This window comes from Peromyscus eremicus, chromosome 7, assembly GCF_949786415.1.
Source record: "Peromyscus eremicus chromosome 7, PerEre_H2_v1, whole genome shotgun sequence".
Taxonomy (NCBI): domain Eukaryota; kingdom Metazoa; phylum Chordata; class Mammalia; order Rodentia; family Cricetidae; genus Peromyscus; species Peromyscus eremicus.
The window spans coordinates 102,823,849-102,843,495 of record NC_081422.1 but is presented as its reverse complement, the minus strand read 5'-3'; the positions used below and the strand labels follow the sequence as shown (position 1 = coordinate 102,843,495).

Below are 19,647 nucleotides of genomic sequence, written 5' to 3'. Positions count from 1 at the left end.
GCAAGAGTGGGGGGGGGGGGTGTGATGAAGGGCAGCACTGGGGAGGGCCGGAAAGAAAGAAGAGGGGTTCCGGTGCTTTGGCCTTTGCTAAAATCCTACTGGTGGCAATGTATAGCAGCCTTTTGCCCCTCCCATTAAAGTCCAGACAACACAGTGGAGGCTCACACCGGTTTATTGAAAACACCTGCTAGCCAAAAGCTTTTGCATGTGTGGACAAACACGCATGTGCAACAGTGCTTAGGGACAAAGCTAGGCCCTGGGGAGTGGGTCACTGGCAGGTGTTGTAGATCTGGACCTGCAGATTGATGGCCTGAAGCACACTGCGCATCCTGGCTTCCAGCCCATCCAGCTGGGCCGCCTTGCCCTCCAGCTCACGTTCATTCTCTTCATAGGTGCCCTCCAGTTCTAGAAGGATCAAGGCATAGTTTAGTTCTTTCTCTCACAATCCCTCCGCTCTAGCTCCGGCCCACCACGGTCCTCACCCTGTAGCCGCTGCAGCTTGTCCTGAGCAGCTTGCAACAGGCCCCGGGCCTCATCGCGCAGCTGTTCTGCCCTGGCTTGTGCAGCCAGCACACCCTCAGCCTTCCTTTCAGCCAGTGCCTTCACAGTTTGGTACCGGTCACCTACTTGTTCCCGAAGCTGCTGCAGGTTTAAAAGGTAGGGTCAGTATGCTAGTGCAGTAGAGTCCTAACTACACTGCCCCTGCTCCCTCGGGATGGCTTTGCCTCAGCTTACCTTCTCTGCCTCCCTGGCACGGCTCTGAGCACGCCCAGCTGTTTCCTCGGCTGTAGATGCTGCCAGGCTGTTTCCTGCCCGTTTCAGTTTCAGGGCCTCCAAGAGAGCGTCCAGTTGCCGAGCCCTCTCACTTGCCGAGTCCAGAGACTTCTCTGCACCTGCCATCCTTTCCTGTACCTGCCACAGAGAGGCCCAGGTTTAAACAGATCTACCTTTAGTCCCAGCAGTTGAGAGGGAGCGACAGGTTGATCTCTGTGAGTTCTGGGTCAGCCAGGACCACATGGTGAGACCCTGTCCCAAACAAAACAGATCCATAGTACATGCCCATGTCCCACCGGTGTTCTAGGGAGACCACACCTGGTGCAGCGTCTGTTCTGTGTTCTGTGTGTCGGCCACCGCTCCCCGGATGGCACCCTGAGCAGCACCTTGTGCCCTCTGAGCCTCCTCCAGTGCCGCCTGTACTGTCTCTGCCTTCTGTTTCTCACCCTCAGCCCGGTTCCTGAGGAAAAGGGGAGGTCAGAGCCTGCGGGTATCAGGACCAGGTTTCCGGAATGGGGGCCAGGGTTGGGGTCAGACCGTGCCCGCTGTGCATCTTGTAGTAGCTGCTCAGCCCGACGCACATCGCCCATAGTATGTGCCAGGATTGTGTCCACATCTGCCAGGCTTCGGACACGTTCTGCAATCTCACTCGCTAGGTGCTGGATCTGTTCAGGTGAGGCTGGGATGGAGAGCTCTAGCACCCGTGTGGCTACCATTTCAATACTGTCAGGATCAGCTCCCTCCTCTACGGAGACACAGGCAAAGGCTTAAGAACAGTCTCCAGCATCGGCTTGGGAACATAATCTTGATATGTGGGTTCTCAGACTGCACATGCCAGAGGAGTTTGCTCAAAGGCATAAGGATGTAAACAAAGAACAGGGACTATATAAGGGGCAGAGACTTAAGGACACTGACTGGACAAGGACTCAGGGGCCAGACATCGGGTCATAAACACAAGTCCACTGCAGACCCTGAGACTCAAGGACACATAGACACAAGGGAAACGACCACATGGCCTGGGCCACGTGGGAGGCTCACGGCTGAGGAAGTCCTTCACGCTCTGGATAAGTTCTCGAAGCTCATGGTTGGCCTGCTCCACTTGGCCCCTAGAAGCATTAGCCTTGTCCAGGGCTGCCTGGGCCCGCTGCTGCGCCTCCTCTGCCTGCCGACGAGTCTCGGACATGCGGCTGAGGATGCCACCACCTTCGACCAGTGCCCGCTGCAGCTCTGCCTGTGTGTGCCGAGCCCGGCCCAGTGCGAGATCTGCTGTGGCTGCTGCCCCACTGCAACCGAGGCCACCACAGCGGGGCTGCCCATCCTCATCCCGACATCCGGCACCCCCACAAGGGCTGGTAGCACAGGGTGCGTCTCCGGGCGCCCCACACACCTGCGAGGCACAAAACAATCAAGGTTCTGTGGGAAGACTCCACACCTACCTATCCCACTCCATACTTGCACCTCACCAGTTCATTTATGCCTGTCAGGCTCAGGGTTTGGGTATGTGCAGACAGCTGTCCCAGTGCCTCCTGGTTGGCTAAGTGTCTACGGCTGAAGCTTTCTTTTTGGGCAGCCATGAGCACTTCTGTCCGACGCCGGGTATCTGCTGAGTTGCTCACTGGGCTGGGTACTGCAAGGGTGGAGGTGTTGGCACGGCGTTCTGCTTCTGTAGACTGGCTGTGGGCATGTCGGATGCTGTCATAGGCACCTAAGTTGGGTCAGAGGGGTCAGTCGGCTGAACATTGGCCCTGGCCCACCTGCCTAGTTAACGAACAACTCACCTAAGAAATTGGAATGTTTGAGGAGATCCAGATGTTGGTCAAGCTGCCTCAGTGTCAGATTAAGCGCAAGCCCATCTCTCTCCAGACCACTGAGTGCGTGGTTGGCATTGAAGTTCTCATCCTGAACATCTGTTAGCTCTGCTTCTAACTGAGTCAGGCGCTCAGTGGTCTTCCCAATTTCATGGCTACATCAATAGGGGACATGTTTAGAGAGGCTTCAGTCCAGACCTTTTGGGCCTTTGCTCCACCCCACCATATTTGTTTTATCTTTTTTTTTTTTTTTTTTTTTTTTGGTTTTCCGAGACAGGGTTTCTCTGTGTAACAGCCCTGGCTGTCCTGGAACTAACTCTGTAGACCAGGCTAGCCCTGAACTCACAGAACTCTGCCTCCTGAGTGCTGGGATTAAAGGCATGTGCCACTACCACCCAGCCCTACCATATTATTTAGTCCCATCCGTACCGCAGTCCCTCTGTGGCCTCCACGAGCTTTGCAGTAGAGGCAGCTGAGGCATTTCGGGCACCCACGATGGCCTGCACCATGCCCAGCTTCCCTTGCATGTTCAAAAAGCTGCTCTCAAAGGCCCCCAGCACACCCGTCTGCTGCAACTCCTGCGCCCACTGCTCCAGGCGTCGCGTCCGAGCAGCCAAGTCCTGCACTACACGATCCCAATCTCCAAAGCACGCATGGCAAGGGTGACATGCAGGAAAGACACCTGAGAAGCCGCGAGCACACTGGTCACAGCGCACACCGGACACGCCTGGACGGCAGCTACAGTGGCCCGTGGCACGGTGACACTGAGGCTTGTCTATTCCTCTGGGGTCACAATCACAGGCTGCAGAAAAAGACAGCCACAGCATTAGGGCCCCTGTGATGCATCCTGAGACAGTCTTTATCCACCGTCTCTCCAGATGTCTCACCACGGCACTGTAAGCCAGGGTCTCCCCAGTGGAGCTCTTGGCACTCGGAACAAGTCCTCCCACCAAAGCCGGCATGACAGTGGCACTGCCCTGTGAACTAGGGTACAAACAGAGCAAACGTTGAGCCTGTGAGGCAGATCGCTGGCTCCCTCTACCCAGATAGCTTACCCAGGATTCCGTACCTCGTTGCAGGTGGGGCCTCTGGCCCTGGTTGGGTGGCAAGCACAAGGCTGGCAGCCACGGCCACTGGTGAAGTTCCAAAAGTTGGGGGCACAATGGTCACAACTAAGGCCTTGGACATGAGGGAGGCATGGGCACTGCCCACTGCTTGGATCACAGTAGCATTGGTCAGTAGATGGGCACTGCTGGGGATTTGTGCCCAGAGGATTACAGGTACAGCCTGGGCAAGCCAAGAAAGACACAACAATCAAGAGGCTCTCTCTCCAGCGGAACCCACCCCAACCATCTCTTCCCATATCCATACTCACGGTGACAACTCTGTCGGGCGGCTTGCCCATGGTAGCCAGGCTTGCAATGGCCACAGCGGGGCCCCTCTGTGTGGTGTAAACAGCGCAAGCATTGCCCCGTGTGGGGATCACAGGCATCAGGGTCCGTGGGGTCGATGTTTCCACTGCACTCACACAGTTGGCACCTGCCACCTGGCTTTGATGGGTCTCCAAAGTGCCCAGGGGCACAAGCTTCACACCGAAGCCCTGTCCACAGTCAAGAGGGAACTATGAGTGCTGAGATTAGCCACCTCACCCTGACCCCATACCTGTGCCCTACCCACTCGCCTGTGTAACCAGGTCGGCAGTGGCACACAATTTGCTGTGAGTATCCATCCCGGTGGCAAGAAGTAGCAAAGTGCCGCTGGCTTCCAGGGCCTTCGGGGCAGGGGCAGGGTCGGCACTGGCCTCCATATGTCAGCCGTGGGTCCCCATGAAAACCAGCAATGCACCTGCAGGGAAATGAAGAAGTGGTATCTACAGGCAGCCCGCCCAGCCGCCAACCACTCACAGCTCCTCGAGGCTCACCTTTCACAGTGCTCGCCCCCTGTGTAGTCACGGCAGCCCAGGCAAGCGCCTGTGTGGGTATCACATTCATCTGCACGCCCATTGCAGACACACGGCCGGCAGTTAGGGAAGCCCCACTGGCCACGCTGACAGTGGTCACAGCGAAGACCAAAGGCACCAGTTCGGCAGGGACATTGCCCACTAGTCCCTTCACATAGGGCACTGAGTGCCCCATCAGGGCTACACTGGCAGGCTGGGGATAAGATAGAGACAGTCAGGGTGGGAAGGTTGAGGGATGATAGAAAACTAAGAGTCTATGTAGGATCCACGGCGGAGTCGAAGAAGGAAGAAGCAAAGCCAGGGAGAAGAGGGAGCCTTGAAGTGGGAAAGAAGAGAACAGGGGAGACTAAGAGACAGACAAATACCTTGACAACCTGCAGGGCCAAAGCCATAATAGCCAGTGGCGCAGGCGTCACAGCGACGTCCAACCACTCCAGGTTTGCACAGGCACTGGCCCCCGTGAGGGCTGCACTCGGAACTCAGTGAGCCTTGAGGGTCACACTGACATGCTGTGAGGAGAAGAGGAAGAGCAGATTAGGCTAGGTCCCCACCTCCGCCTACCAATTCATATCAGGAGTACTTACGCAAGGCACCATTGTAGATCAAGGAGGACAGACTGATGAGGAGAGCAGCACAGGCCTCAGATACAGGGGTCTTGCTGGGCATCAGACCCTCCTCGTGGCAACGGTAGCGTTCAAAGGTGGTACGGCGCTCCAGGGCAGCAGCATCACCCCCACTAAACATCTCTAGCACCAAGACATGGGGCTGCAGCACCAGCTGAGGAGATGTGCAAGAGTGCAGCTCACACAGGACCACATCAGTACTGCCAGAGTACCTCCTTGGCACGGCCATTGGCCTGCCTTTTCTCTCACAGACCCCCCCCCTAATCATCACCACCAGCATAATCTCCACCCCACAGGCCCTGCCATCTTGGCTGATATGAGCAAGAGGGGCTTATTCACCGAGTCAATGAGCAGTCCACTTTCAGGATGGGCACGTCCTCCTGTTCGAATCAGTTTCAGATTCAGTTTGTAGGAGACACCAGGCTCAAGGCAGACGGGTCTGGGAAACACCAAAAACCTGGGGGTGGGGAGGAGAGAGACAGCACAGGATGACACTCAGGGTCAGTGAACCCGTCATCCTGCGCCTTTTACTTATTTTTGTTGTTGTTTTCGATTTTTTGTTTTTTCAAGTCAGGTGTCTCTGTGTAACAGCCCTGGGTATCCTGGAACTCGTTCTGCAGACTAGGCTGGCCTCAAACTCACAGAGATCCCATCCTGGGCCTTTTCCACAGCTGCTCATAGCAATCAAACCTATTACCAAGGCAGGGACTGCAGCCAAGCCAGACTCAGCCCACATACACCTGCTGAGGCCCTGACAGGGCATCTGAACAGAAGAGTCTCATAAATGTGGCTTTCTAGAATCATACACCCATACAGACCAATATCACTGAAAACACAGAGCCTAGCAACCGTGTGTTTCCTGACATTACAATTGTCAGGTGTTCTTTACATTAGTGACTAAGTATTTATTTATTCTGTAATCCCAGGAACTGACTCTACAGCTTTGTAGCGGCTAGTTAAGAAGGTGTCACCGAGCCGGACGGCAGTGCACACCTTTAATCCCAGCACCCAGGAGGCAGAGGCAGGAGGATCTCTGTGAGTTTGAGGCCAGCCTGTTCTACAGAGCGAGTTCCAGGATAGGCTCCAAAGCTACAAAGAGACCCTGTCTCAGGAAGAAGAAAAAAAAAAAAAAAGGCATCACTGAACTACATCCCCAGACCTTTGTTTCTTCTCTCTTGAGACAATAATCCTGTCTCTCTGTCCCCTAGGTGATTTGTCCCGTAAACCCAGACATGATCTTTCATTCCACTCCCAAACCTCCTTCAATCCCTGAGTCTTCCCCTAGCAGCTACTTCATTTTTGCTTCCCCGCCCAATAATTCCACAGAGACCCCTGTAGTCACTAACAGCTAGCCTTCTGCTGCAGTGGGACTCTGGCCCACTTGGTGTCAAGGTCACCAATGACCTCCATGTAGCTAAACACAGCGGCCACTTTTCTGTTCTCATCTGGCTCAAGCATTCAGCAGCATGCCATGAGTTCCCGTACCTCCCTCTTCGCTCTTTTCGCTTAGCCTCTGGGCCCCTGTCCTCGTCCCTAGTTTTTCCCTCTGCCCACTCATCTCTCCCTTTTTGAGGCAAGCTCTTATTTGTTCCAGGCAGACATTGAATTTGCTGTGTAGCCAAGAATACCTTGAACTTCTGATCCTCCTACCTCTGCCTCCTAAGTGCTAGGATTAAAGGCACGAGGTACTACAACCAGCTCATGGGAACCAAATTTTTACTCCAACATTGCTCCCCCCAGTAATCCCAGACACAGAAACCTAGCCACTTACTGGCCTTATCCCTCAAGTCAAAGAATCTCAGACTGTTCCTTCTTAGCCAGGCATGGTGGTATGTCCCTTTAATGACAGCACTTGAGATGCTAAGGCAAGAAAATCACAAGTTTCAGGCTAGCCAGGGACATATTATAATAAGATCCTGAATCTAAGCCAGGTGGTGGTGGTGCATGCCTTTAATCCCAGCACTCGGTAGGCAGAGGCAGGCAGCTCTGTGAGTTCAAGGCCAGCCTGGTCTATAGATCAAGTTCCAGGACAGCCAAGGCTACTACACAGAGAAACTCTGTCTTGAAAAACCAGAAAAAAAAAAAGGGAAGGAGGCCAGGGTGGCCAACAGAGTAATGAAAAAGATACGGGAAACAGGGCTGGAGAGATGGCTCAGAGGTTAAGAGCACAGGCTACCCTTCCAGAGGTCCTGAGTTTGGTTTCCAGCAACCACATGGTGGCTCACAACCATCTATAATGAAATCTGGTGCCCTCTTCTGGCCTGCAGGCAGAACACTGTATACATAATAAATAAATCTTTAAAAAAAAAAATACAGAAAACAAAAACTTCCAAAATGTAACAAACTTTAAAACCAGTCACATCCCTTCTCTGATGCCACTGCCTTACAACCGTCACCATCGTAGGTCCTTTGTGGAGTGACAGAGGATGGCTTCCCATCAATTAATGCCTTGGCCTCTGCAACTCACACCCTTGAGAAGCAGGCCCTGTTTTATCTATGACTTTCCTGTGAGCACAGCCATGGACCTGGTAAGCAGCACCCAGGAGGACGTACTTGAAAGAAGGAACAGATGAAAAAGTAATGTGGTCTTTCAGGTAATCTGCGTGGAATAAGGGCTGGCCCTCCAAGCCTTACCACTGTGCCCTCACCTGGTGTTTGGTTGAAGCATCCCCTGAATTCGGTCATCCTTGGGCAGCACGTGCCCACAGGGACCGTGGGCAGACACTGGCCCTGGGCGATGCACAGTCAGTTCCAGCTCTGCCCACTGCTCAGGAACCTGGGGGAAGAGGACAGTGGAGAGGATTCTTCCACATCCAGAATGTCAGCACAGGTCAGCTGTCACAGGGTCTAACCTGGGGCTCCAAGCGCAGTAGCAGGTCATAGTCCATGGCCCTTGGCAAAGAGGTCACCAGGAACTCCACTTCCTGACCTTCCCGCAGCCGCACAAAGCCTGGGCCCGTCCAGGATGGAGTTTCTGGGTTGGTCACCAGACGCTCTACCACCTCAAGCACCTGAGAGTCAACACGGTCAATGCAGGGATGAGAACAGAGGTGAAGTACTATCTCTGCTCCCACAGCCAGCCCCAAACGCCATTTCCCCTGCTAGGACCTCCCCTAAGACTGGATGGTACCCCAGTCCCTCCAAGACACCACCCACAACCCCTCCTCTCTAGCCATCCCACCCACATCTTGTGAGTGCTCCCACCTGTCCTCGGCCATCCTCAGCCTCCCAAGTTAAATGGTCTAGGAAAGGCCGGAAGTAGCCAGGCTGTACTTGTTCACAGCGCCGCCCAATCATGTGCGGGCGGCAGCGGCACTGACCGGTGGCCTCATCACACCTGAGGAATGCTGTGGTTACTAAAGGACCACCCCCTTTGCCTTCCCAACCACCTCCCAAGTCCCTGTTACACCACTCACTGAGGATCTAAGGCACCACCAATGTCGCAGTCACAGGGGCGGCAACCAAGCAGGTCATGGCTCAGGCCCCAGTGGCCAGGCTAGGAAAAAGAGATTGCTGGGAAGCCAGAAACCGACTTCCTTGCCACCCATCAGTGAGTCCAGTCACACTTGAAGCCTCCTACCACTGATTGGTGAACACAAAGTCCCCAGACCACTGGCCTATACCTTTGGCCTCCCAAGGACTGGACCCTAAGTCCTCAGCACCCACCCACTGGACTTTGCCCCCAGCCATGTGCTTGGAGACCCTGGAACCCCAGATTCCTCAGTCGCACCAGGCAGCGGTCACAGCCACGTCCAGTCACGAGACGCTTGCAGAAGCAGGTTCCACTGCTGGAGTCACAGGGAGTGCCCCCAGGCACTGTGCCCCGGGAGTTACACTGACAGCCTGCAGAGAAAGAGGCCCATTAGCACTGTAGGAAGTAGAGCAGTGCTCAGGTTCATCTGCTTCAGGAGTAAGAGGCCAGGGGTTAAAGGTCAGCATAGGAGTTAGGGCACAAAGCACATACGCTGGCATCCTCGAGGGTCACTGGCACTGAGTCCAAAGAAGCCATCACGGCATTGCTGGCAGCGAGTGCCAGCCACATGTTCTTTGCAGCGACACTGGCCCGAGACCAGTCCTAGCACAGGGTCATCATGGGAATCACAACGACCACCGTCTTGAGACCCCATAGGGTCACAGTCACAGGCTGAGAACAAAAGAGAGTATAAAGTCACCCCATCCCAATGGCAGAACATCCGTCCTAAGCCTTCCCCTATTCCTGTTCTGGTTCTACCCCAAGCCCTTACCACACAAATCCTGGCTTCCTAGTTTCTGACTCAGGCTCAGCTTTCTCTCCCTCATCCCCAATCCCAGCCTTACGACGGCACACAGCTGGATCCCGAATGTCCTTGGTTGGGTCACGGTAGAAGAAGGGCCGGCAAAGCTCACAGTGGCGTCCAGCTGTGTTGTGCTGACATCCATCACACACGCCTCCACTCACATTTCCAGATGCCAGGTATACAGCCATGTCAAAGTGGCAGCTATGAGTATGCCCATTGCACTCACACTCTGGGGGAAGACAAAGGCCAAATGAGAAACAGGTCCTCAGGATAAGGGGCACAGGGAGGGGGGCTAGTGTTGTCACTTTACATCAGTACCATAGGCCAGAATTTATAGGGGGCAGCTTAAGGACTTCAAGGCTTCAGAATCCTATGGGACTGGTAGCCAGAGCAGATTATAGAGGAGAGTTGAGGGTCATCAGGGATATCAAGGCCTGAATACCCTTTAGACACAGCCTAGGTATTTGGGGATTGACCAACTAGCGTTTGGTTCGAACCAGGGCAGCGCCAGGCTACAGAGATCTGTGTCTTACTCACTCCGACAGGCATGAGTATGGCCGTCCTCAGCAGGATGCCAGGGAAGGTCCTGATAGAAATCCTGACACTGTTCACAGTTGAGACCACGGGTGTTGTGTTTGCAGATACAAGCCCCGTGTACCTGTGAAGATACACAGGAGGTTGACAGGAAGCACTATCTAGCCATGCCCACCCCTCTCCATAACCCTGTTCCAGCCATCTGAAGGCCCTTACCATGCCCTCAGCATGGGCTGGTGCCCCTGGTGCAGGGGCACACTGCGAGGCGTGTCCATAACAGAAGCAGTTGCCACGGACAACAAGCTCATAGAGGGCATAATAGTATTTCTCCCGGATCTCCCGCCGTGGGTCAAGCAAGTTGTCTCCCAGCGTGTGAAGCCGAGTCAAGTTCACTCGTAGGTTGGTGATCTTCAACAGGTCTAAGAAGGGGAAGAAGGTTTCGTCCAACTAGATGGGCAAGCTCTGGTTGCCTCATACCCACCCAGGGGTTGCAGCTGCCAAGGTCACCTTGGGAGGCATCTTTTCTATTGCTACCAGAGCTAAACTGGGCTTGGCATCTGCCCTAGGAAGCACCCAAAATAGTTACTGAGGCCCCAAATAGTCCCCATCCGGACATTGGGACTGTGCCAGTCTCAACGGGTAGAGTACTCACTCTGAATCCGTGAGCTGTAGGGGTCTGGAATAGGGATAGCAGGGTCCAGCACACGATAGATGACCTGGCATGGCAGGAAGCCCACAGAGATATCAGACCTTGCTTCAGGTGCATCACAAAACCCATAGATCCCTTCCTATCCTCCGCCCAGATCCTACCCTTACCTCGCCTTCAGTGGATGGCTCGATTTCTGAGTAGCGAGACTCACAAACCACATCATCCCAGTGCCGTGGGGGGGCCAGTGGAATGCCTGGGAAGTCGGCCCCGCAGTCATAGGAAAAATATCGGTACACATGCCAGGTGCGGCCAAAGTCTGCAGAGCGTTCCACCAGCATGGCAGCAGGACGAAAAGTCTGGTTGGGGAAGGGGACATGTCTGATTAGCAAGAACCAGGACCTCAGCCCAACCTAAGCTGCTTAGTCATGATCACTGCCAATCACTCACAGACAAGCGGGAGTGACTATGAAAACCAAGTAATGATCAGACCAGGGATGACAGCCACCTCTAACGGGTAGGTTAAAAGATCAGAAGGCCCAGGGAGACCATATCTGATCTAGTCTAGGAATGCAGCACAGGAGGGCATGTGCAAAGGCCTAGAGAGCGTTCCAGCAATGGAAGCTATGCAAAAAATGACCACGTTTCATATGGAGTCAAAACACAACACATGAGCACAGGGAAGCTGGGTTGTGGAGCTCTGTCCAGGGGCATGGGGGACCAAAGCAGGGCAATTCGGGCAGGTTCACTGACATGCAGGCACCTTGAAAGTCATAATGAGGTGGGTGAAATGGAATTCAGCTTCCAGGTCCAGCTGGATGGTGACCTTTGAAATACCTGCAGCAGGAAGCAGAGTCAAGACTTTGAGGTTACTGGTGTAGAAGCCCCGATCACGCCGATGACCTACCCACGGGCTTACCATTCTCTGACTGCCACCAGGCTGTCCGGCGTTGTGGTGCGAAGCTGGTGACCACATTCTGGATGCGATGGCTGTTGGGGTTGTCTCGAGCAGAGAAGGGGCGCCGGGAGTCACACAGGAAACACTTTTTCTCATCCTGGATTGGGTGGAGGTTAGCAGCAGCAGCAGCAGCACCTTAGGGGTGCCACCCCCACCCTGACCCAGCCTCTCCTCCAGTCCCCAGCAGCACCTGCAGGTGACTGACAATGCAGTAGGGCTGAGGGCTGTGCAAGCCACATGTGGATGAAGCAGTCAGTCTGTCCGCACGGCCCACCAACAGGTCACCAGTGGCTGGGTAGCAGCTTCCCCGAGAACAACCAGGTACATCCAAGGAAGGGACCTGGGCCAATGTGGCAGCCAGCACTGCGGGCAGTGGGTTAACCAGTTCAACAGTGATTCTATTAGGTAGCCCCATCCCTTGGGCCCCTGGGACAGCCAGCCACCCCTGGACCTACCATCACATCCCATAACCTTAGGCCTCACCAGGCCCCCTCACCACTTAAAAGTAGGCCCAAGCGAAGTTCCCAAGGCAGAGGCAGTCCCTGCCGGCCCCTCCCTGGTTCTCCTGAGGCCCACTCCATCCTGAAGAGAAGTAAAATAGAGATGGGGGCGGGGGGGGGGGGGGGGGTAGATGAAGACTCCAAAGACGAAACCCACCACCACCTCCCTTGGGGTTAATGCTGACCCTGACCGTGTAGGTACTGGGCTGGTTTCCCTCCAGGCCCTCAGTCTGTCCCAGGGTCTGTCCAGCAGTCACTCCTCCACAATCTGAGAGTCTGACGACTTTGAGTAAAGTTGGAAAGCAGGGAAGGAAGGAAAACATGGAGTGGATCTAAGACAGGATTATAATTTAGGATAGAACCCCAGGGCTCTACCATGTCCCCGTGCTCCGCAAACAACCCTCATCCCAAGAACCAGACACTGGCCACTTCACCCACAATTTTTTTAAGGTGAGATTTATTTAGAAGAGTAGCAGAGGTGTATTTAGCAAAGAAGCAGGTTAGTTAGAGGCACTAAATAAGGGAGGACTCCAAGGGGAAATCGGAGTAGGCTGCTCAAAAACAGAGAGCAACCTTGTCCGCTTACCTTCAATGTATCCCTAAAGTCGGGATTGTACAGAGACGGGGTGAAGATGGAGAGCGGATACAGGAAGGGGATTTACGGAACGGGGGGAGTGGAAGAGTTCAATAGGAGGGCTGTGATCTTTGAGATCTGGAAGGCAGATCTGAGGATCTTATGGCCTTTTTGTCCTTGGTGTCACTATGGAAACCACTGTCAAATCATCCTCTGGCTCCCAGGGTTACAGCATCTGCAGGAAGATGAAATAGGTGCAAACTAGAACTCTATTGGACCTGTGGGAAGGTTTATGACGACCCAAAGGACAGAACAGGATTGAGCTCTGGGAGCCACTGGATAGACCATCCAATGCCTGAAGCACAACTCTGAGGAACTCGACCGTCCATAGTCACTATAGCAAATGGGTTGCAAGAAGCATTGCCTGTTCCCTGATTAAAATGGGCTGTGGCTACTCAGCTACCCCGGTATGGGATCTGCGTGACAGACCCTGGACCCTGGCAGCAGCGAGTGAATCCGAATCTTATGGCTATTTATCCATTCCGGACTTTCCAGTCCTCTGGCAGCCCGGGAGCGTAGAGTTGGAATGCGCGCACCCACTAGGCGCGTGCCCCACCCAGACCCCTGGGACTTCAGGCGGGAAGAGGGTGGGTCCAGAGTCTGTAAGGTTTGCTTTGAGTGCCACAGCTATGAACAGACTGCTGCAGATCAAGCAAAGATTACTGGAAGCTGCAGGTGCCCGTAGGAAAGCTGAGAGTTCTTCAGAGGAAACTTTCCGCTGCACAAAGGAGAATGGGGGCGGGGCAGTCAATCTGTTGGATTTTCTCTGTCACTCTGCAGTCACCTAGAGGGTCCTGTGGGTAACCTAGGGGAGCTCTGGGATACTAGAGGTGATCAGTCAGAATTTTAGATCAGGCTGTCCCCGGTGCTTTGACTGGCTCTTGGGAACCTATTCCTCGGGCTGGATGGCCTTGCCCAGCCTGAATACAGGGGGGAGGTGCTTAGTCGTATGGCAGTTTGGTATGCCAAGCTTTGCAGAAGCCCATGGAAGGCTTGCCCTTTTCTGAGCGATTACGGAGGAGGGGTGGGTTAAGCGGGGGGGGGGGGGGGGGGGGGGGGGGGGGGAGTGGGCAGGGAGTGGGAGGAGATGTGAGCTGCTGTAAAGTTCAGAACCGGGTCAAGTGTTGATTCGGGTTAAGGCTGAGGTCACAGTTGTGATGGAGATTTGGGCCACAGTCAGAAGTTACATCCCTGACTCCGATGACCTGATCTCCAGAGGTGGTGTACTGACTGGCACAGAATGACCAGGTCCTGGGCAAGAAGGCAGCCAATCTGCAGAGGAAGGAGGGGAGCCTGTGGTCAGGATGTAAAATATGTAAATAAATAATTTACAAAAGATCATGTGGTAGGAAAAAAAAAAGAAAGAATTTAGATAACTCAGAGGTAGAGGTGGGGGTGGGGTGGGGTTGAGGCATTAGAGGGTGTCAAGGGGGGGGTTACATGATAGCTCTATTCACAAGGTTAGAGGGCCAATGAGGGACATCAGAGTCACATTTAGGACAGAGGGTACTCAGTGAGATCTCTGGTGTCTCAAGATCAAGATGAGATTTCTTGGTCACTATCTGTAACTCAGGTGGTTTCAGGGTCCCCTTTTTTTCAAAACAGGGTGTCTCTGTGTAGCCTTGCCTGTCTTGAAACTCACTCTGTAGACCAGGCTGGCTTCGAACTCAGAGAGATCCACCTGCCTCTGCCTCCCCAGTGCTGGGATTAAAGGTATGTGCCACCACACCTCTGCTCAGGGTCCTTTCTTTATTTTTATTTTAAGTGCATAAATGCTTTGTCTGCATGCATACCTGTGAACCACTTCCATGTCTGGTGCCCAAAGAGGCCAGAAAAGGGCATTGGATCCCTTGGAACTGGAGTTATCAGGTGGCTGTCAGCTGTCGTGTGGGTGCTGGGTGCTGGAAATAGAGCCCAAGTCCTCTGGAGGAGCAGCCAGTGCACTTAACCGCTTAATTTCTCCAGTGTGACAGGTTCCCTTTTAGCTGGCATCCATAGATGGTGAACGGCTTCTGGTATGGCTGTGACAAATATGCTCTTAAAGTGTTGCTGCTTTGGGGCCTGCAGATTGGCTGCCTTCTTGCCCAGGACCTGGTCATTCTGTGCCAGTCAGTACACCAACTCTGGAGATCAGGTCATTGGAGTCAGGGATGTAACTTCTGACTGTGGCCCAAATCTCCATCACAACTGTGACCCCAGCCTTAACAACACCTGACCCGGTTCTGAACTTTACTCCAGCTCACATCTCCATAGAAGTTTGAATCTGATAACGACCTAAGTCCTGGCCCACACATTTTTGTTCTAGCTTCCACCTTCTTTTCTGATTTAATCCCACCATGAGCCGGTCCCACTAAGGCCCAGTCACATCTCTCTAGGTGGCTCCAGATGCTCTACCTTTCACCACAGTTCTTGGCCCTTAGCTTCTGCCTGTACCAGCTCTTCTGCAACATGGCTACCGGGCTGCATTTGCCCTTTTACAGCTCTACCAAACTTGTTCGGCCATCTGCAACTGCTAGAGCAATGTTGAGCATCATATCCTGCCCAGATTCTAGGAACCTGAGTAAATCACTGCTCAAGGCTGCTGGGAGGCAGGAAGTTTAGAACTGGGCCTCTGTGCTTTAGCCCCATATAGCTCAGCCCCAGCCTGTACCCTACTTCCTACTGTTCTAGAAGTGTCCTTCAGACCCTAATACCCCATTTCAACTAGCCTAGATTTCTAGATATGCCCATGGCTCATGTTGCCTGCTCTGCCACCTGGGCCTGCTGCTAACTTGCGGCAAAAAAAAAGTCTTGAGATCCTCAGCTCCATTGGACACATGCTCCATGACAGGGCCCTATCAGCTAGTAGCTGAAAATCCTGTCACTTGGGTCAAAAGACTTGGGGTTGTAGAGAAATCACAGCAAGGTAGGAACTAGGTTCAGTATTCATCTCATATGGGTAATTAGTACATGGTGGAGAATCCCAGGAGAGAATGGGGATCACAGTAGGATTTTTGTTTGTTTGTTTGTTTGGTGTTTTCTCTGTGTAGCCAGTCCTGGCTGTCCTGAAACTCGCTCTGTAGACCACGCTGGCCATGAACTCAGAGATCCACCGGCCTCTACCTCCTGAGTGCTGGGATTAAAGTTGTGCTCCACCACTGCCTAGCAAGTAGGGTTTTGTAAAGGGGTGTGTGTGTGTGTGTGTGTGTGTGTGTGTGTGTGTGTGTGTGTGTAATGTATCCTGCAGGTGCCTGTGTCGTTCAGGTGATACAGTGCTGGATCCTTTGGAACTGGATTTACAGGCAGTTTTGAGCTGCCAAATGTGGGTTCTGGGAACTGAACTCTGGTTCTCTGCAAGGGCAGTATGTACCTATGAGCCTTCTCTCCAGCCCCTCAGTAGCCTTTGACTAGATAAAAGGACATTGAGGTGGAGAAGCACGGTACGTGCCCCATCATAAGGAAGAGGCAAAGTCTACCCTACAACACTAGGTCCACACTTGGAACATCTTTGAGAAGGCTGTAGAGATCACAGACCTACGTAAGAACCTTGACTGATAACCTAATGTACCTTCGTTCTAACCTTTCACAGACCCTTCACCTGCCTCTAACAATTGCTCAGTGGTATGAGGTTTACAAGAACCAATTGTTAGAGCCAGGCCTTGTAATCCCAAAACTCAGGGGCAAGGAGGATCACCATGAGTCCAAGGCCAGCCTGGACTACATCGTAAGACCAATAGAAGTAAGACTAAAAGAAAACACAATTAGGAACATGCAGAAACCTTGCAAATTCATTGTTAAGATAGTCTGTATACTGAAAGCAACCACCGTAGTTTACACCGAGAAAATGGCCACAGGCTCCGAACCAGTGCCCGCCCCCGTTTTTATTATTATTATTTTTTCCCGAGACAGGGTTTTTCTGTGTAGCTTTGGAGCCTGTCTTGGAACTTGCTCTGTAGACCAGGCTGACCTTGAACTCACAGAGATCCACCTGCCTCTGCCTCCTGAGTGCTGCGATGCTGTGGCATGGTCTTTCTGTACACTGTGAATATGTGTTGCTACTATTGGTTAATAAAGAAGCTGTTTCAGCCTATGGTAAGGAAGGATAAGAGCCAGGCGGGAAATCCAAGAGAGGTACAGGGAGAAGAGGGCGGAGTCAGGGCAGATGTCAGCCTGCCACCCAAGGAACAACATGCCAGCAGACTGGTAATGCCATGCCACATGGCAAAACATAAATTAATAGAAATGGGTTAATTTAAGATGAAAGAGCTAGGTAGCAAGAAACCTGAGTCATAGACCAAACCGTTTGTAATTAATATTAAGCCACTGACTGGATACTTGGGTACTGGCGGGCGGGAAAGATTTATCTGGCTACACTGGGATTAAAGGCATGTGCCACCACCACCCAGTTCCAAATCAATCCCCTTAACTACCAGACAATTTCTTTCTGTTTTTGATTTTTGAGACAGAAGCTCCTGTTTCTGGGGCTACCCTTGAACTCACTCTCCTGCTTCTTTTTGAGTAACAGGCATGTGCCACTACATCTGAATAATGTACCCATTCCTGGTACTGCTCCACATTTATGCCTGCTATGTCCAGGTGACAGGACATAACCTGGGGGAGGCAATCGGAGGCCCCTGTGCAGTAGACAGGGTTCAAGGGCAAGGAAGGATCTTAGGATTTCTATTGCTGTGAGGAAACACCATATCCAAAATGCAAGTTGGGGAGAAAAGGGTTTATTTGGCTCACACTTCCACCTTACTATTCATCACTGAAGGAAGTCAGGACAGGAATTCAAACAGGGCAGCATCCTGGAGGCAGGAGCTGATGCAGAGGCCATGGAGGGGTGCTGATTACTGGCTTGCTTCCCATGGCTTACTCATCCTGCTTTCTCATAGAACCCAGGACCACAGCTCAGGGATGACACTGCCCACCACAAGCTGGGCCCTCCTGCATTGATCACTAATTGAGAAGATGTCTTACATGGTATCTCATGGAGGCTCCTTCCTCTCTGATGACTCCAGCTCGTATCAAGTTGACACACAAAACCAGCCAATACAGGAGGGAATCCCATGGAAAATGGAAACATGGGCTACCAAGTCCCTGGTCCTATATTACTGCAAACAAGATGGACAACATACTGACGAATGTATGTCTCAGGTATGCTGTCCTACCCCCAGCTTACCCCAGGAGAGAGTACTCCCAAGGTAACATCCCTCACAGTCATCCACATTTCCATCCACTCTCCAGTTCTGACTAGGGGCCCCAGAGGATATGAGTACAGCCTCAGGTACATAAGTGGGTACATCTATTGACCAATTCCTTTTCACTTCCCACTGAGCTGCCCCTGTGGGCTGACCAGTTCCCCAAAGCAGGTGCTCTGTCCGTCAACAGGCCTCTTAGGCTTGCACCAGGATGCTCTTTAGTCTTCTGAGTGTTCTATGTCCTGGACTCTGAGCATGGCATCCCTCAAATCCTGAGCCTGGATCTCGATATCTGTGGGGGATGGGACAGGTGGATAGAGGAGTACTCAGTGCTCCTTGTCCTGTGGTAAGCTCAATTTACCTGGACTCTCAAGATGCATAGTACATAGCTATATATCTTCCTCCTGTCACATCCTAGCCCTTCCTTTACCCGTTGTCCACACATGTGCCTACTTGGCCTCACCTTGCACTATTATGGCCCTCTTAGGTCAAGCTGTTGGCCTGGTCTAGTTCCCAGTATAATACTTTGAGGTACCCTGTTCATGGCACATAGTGTCCAGGACAGCATAGTCAGTTCCTGCCTACAGGGAGAGTCAGCATTAGCCTCGCTGGAGATAGCCTCTGCTCCATGACGACTACCTTTCAAACTCAGGCAGGCCAATTGCAACCCTATGTATCTGGACTCTGGGAAGCTGACTAGAAATTCCATTTCTCCTGATTCCAGATTCCTTGCCTGAATCCCTGTCTACTTTATAGGTTGCTGCATCGTCCCCACAGAGACAGGAGACTGTCTGTTAGTAACCGCACCTGATGCAATATCTTCTGTAGGACATGCAAATATCAACTTCATAGAGCTCTCCAGGCGGTGGTGGCACATGCCTTTAATCCCAGCACTCAAGTAGAGGCAGTCAGATCTCTGTGAGTTCAAGGCCAGCCAGGTCTACAGAGCTAGTTCCAGGATAGCCAAGGTCACACAGAGAAACCCTGTCTTTTAAAAAAAAAAAAAAAAAAAAAGCCGGGCGGTGGTGGCGCACACCTTTAATCCCAGCACTTGGGAGGCAGAGGCAGGCGGATCTCTGAGTTCAAGGCCAGCCTGGTCTACAGAGTGAGTTCCAGGAAAGGCGCCAAAACTACACAGAGAAACCCTGTCTCGAAAAACCAAAAAAAAAATAAAAATAAATAAATGTCACAGACCTCCTTGTACAGGTAGCCATGTCCTGGGCTGCAGCTGCAGGAGAATCAGGCATTGTCCCAGGCAGTAAAGCAGCAGGGCAGGCACGCAGTGTGGAAGCTGCAGCATGGGGCACATATCTGGCACCAACATTGGAGGTGTCCTTTCTGTGTGGTTGGTACCTGTTCGATAGTCACAGCTTGTAAAGATGGAGCCTTGGGACTGGAGAGAGGGCTTAATGGTTAAGAGCACTGATTGATTTTCCTGAGGACCTGGGTCCAATTCCCAGCACCATCACGGTGGCTAACAATGGTCTGTAACCCAAGTTCCAACAGGCTTCCATACTCTGTGTACACAGACATTCATGCAGGCAAAATATGAAACACATATGAAATAAATAAGTATGGAGCCTTGTGGGTCACAGGTATAGGCCGTCGGAGAGAAACTGGGTCAGGACAGCACACAGTACTAGCCCTAGCTTCAGGAATGGTGCTGTGTGAGCCAGGTATGGTGGTACCCGCCTGTAATCCCAAGATTTGGGATGTGGAGTTAGGAAGATTAGCTCAAGGACAGTTCCAGCTA

The 19,647-nt window shown here is 52.7% G+C and overlaps 1 protein-coding gene across 1 annotated transcript; it reads right to left on the bottom strand.

The window, feature by feature from the left end:
• Positions 1–154: 154 nt before the first annotated feature.
• Lamb2 (laminin subunit beta 2) lies at positions 155–12,375 on the bottom strand. The gene is made up of 33 exons (XM_059268698.1): positions 12,266–12,375; positions 12,077–12,162; positions 11,771–11,943; positions 11,542–11,677; positions 11,386–11,459; positions 10,793–10,981; positions 10,629–10,692; positions 10,193–10,395; positions 9,980–10,100; positions 9,483–9,671; positions 9,130–9,309; positions 8,896–9,008; positions 8,582–8,661; positions 8,370–8,502; positions 8,018–8,176; positions 7,814–7,941; positions 5,505–5,622; positions 5,127–5,319; positions 4,908–5,051; positions 4,504–4,735; positions 4,264–4,427; positions 3,958–4,182; positions 3,652–3,869; positions 3,470–3,566; positions 3,012–3,384; positions 2,553–2,737; positions 2,238–2,479; positions 1,813–2,161; positions 1,312–1,519; positions 1,093–1,234; positions 736–912; positions 483–642; positions 155–405 (listed from the first exon to the last, which is right to left on the bottom strand). Exons 2-33 carry the CDS (start codon positions 12,159–12,161, stop codon positions 269–271), a joined length of 5,391 nt encoding a protein of 1,796 aa, XP_059124681.1. The 5' UTR covers position 12,162; positions 12,266–12,375; the 3' UTR covers positions 155–268.
• Between the last annotated feature and the right edge of the window lie 7,272 nt (positions 12,376–19,647).

Bases quoted from the DNA above. Each gene is read 5' to 3' on its own strand.
- Lamb2 (XM_059268698.1), bottom strand. From the start codon at position 12,161: ATGGAGTGGGCCTCAGGAGAACCAGGGAGGGGCCGGCAGGGACTGCCT. The intron at 11,944-12,076 runs GTGAGGGGGCCT...CACTGCCCGCAG, and splicing joins CTTGGGCCTACTTTTAAGTG to TGCTGGCTGCCACATTGGCC. The intron at 3,870-3,957 runs GTGAGTATGGAT...TGGCTTGCCCAG, and splicing joins CGCCCGACAGAGTTGTCACC to GCTGTACCTGTAATCCTCTG.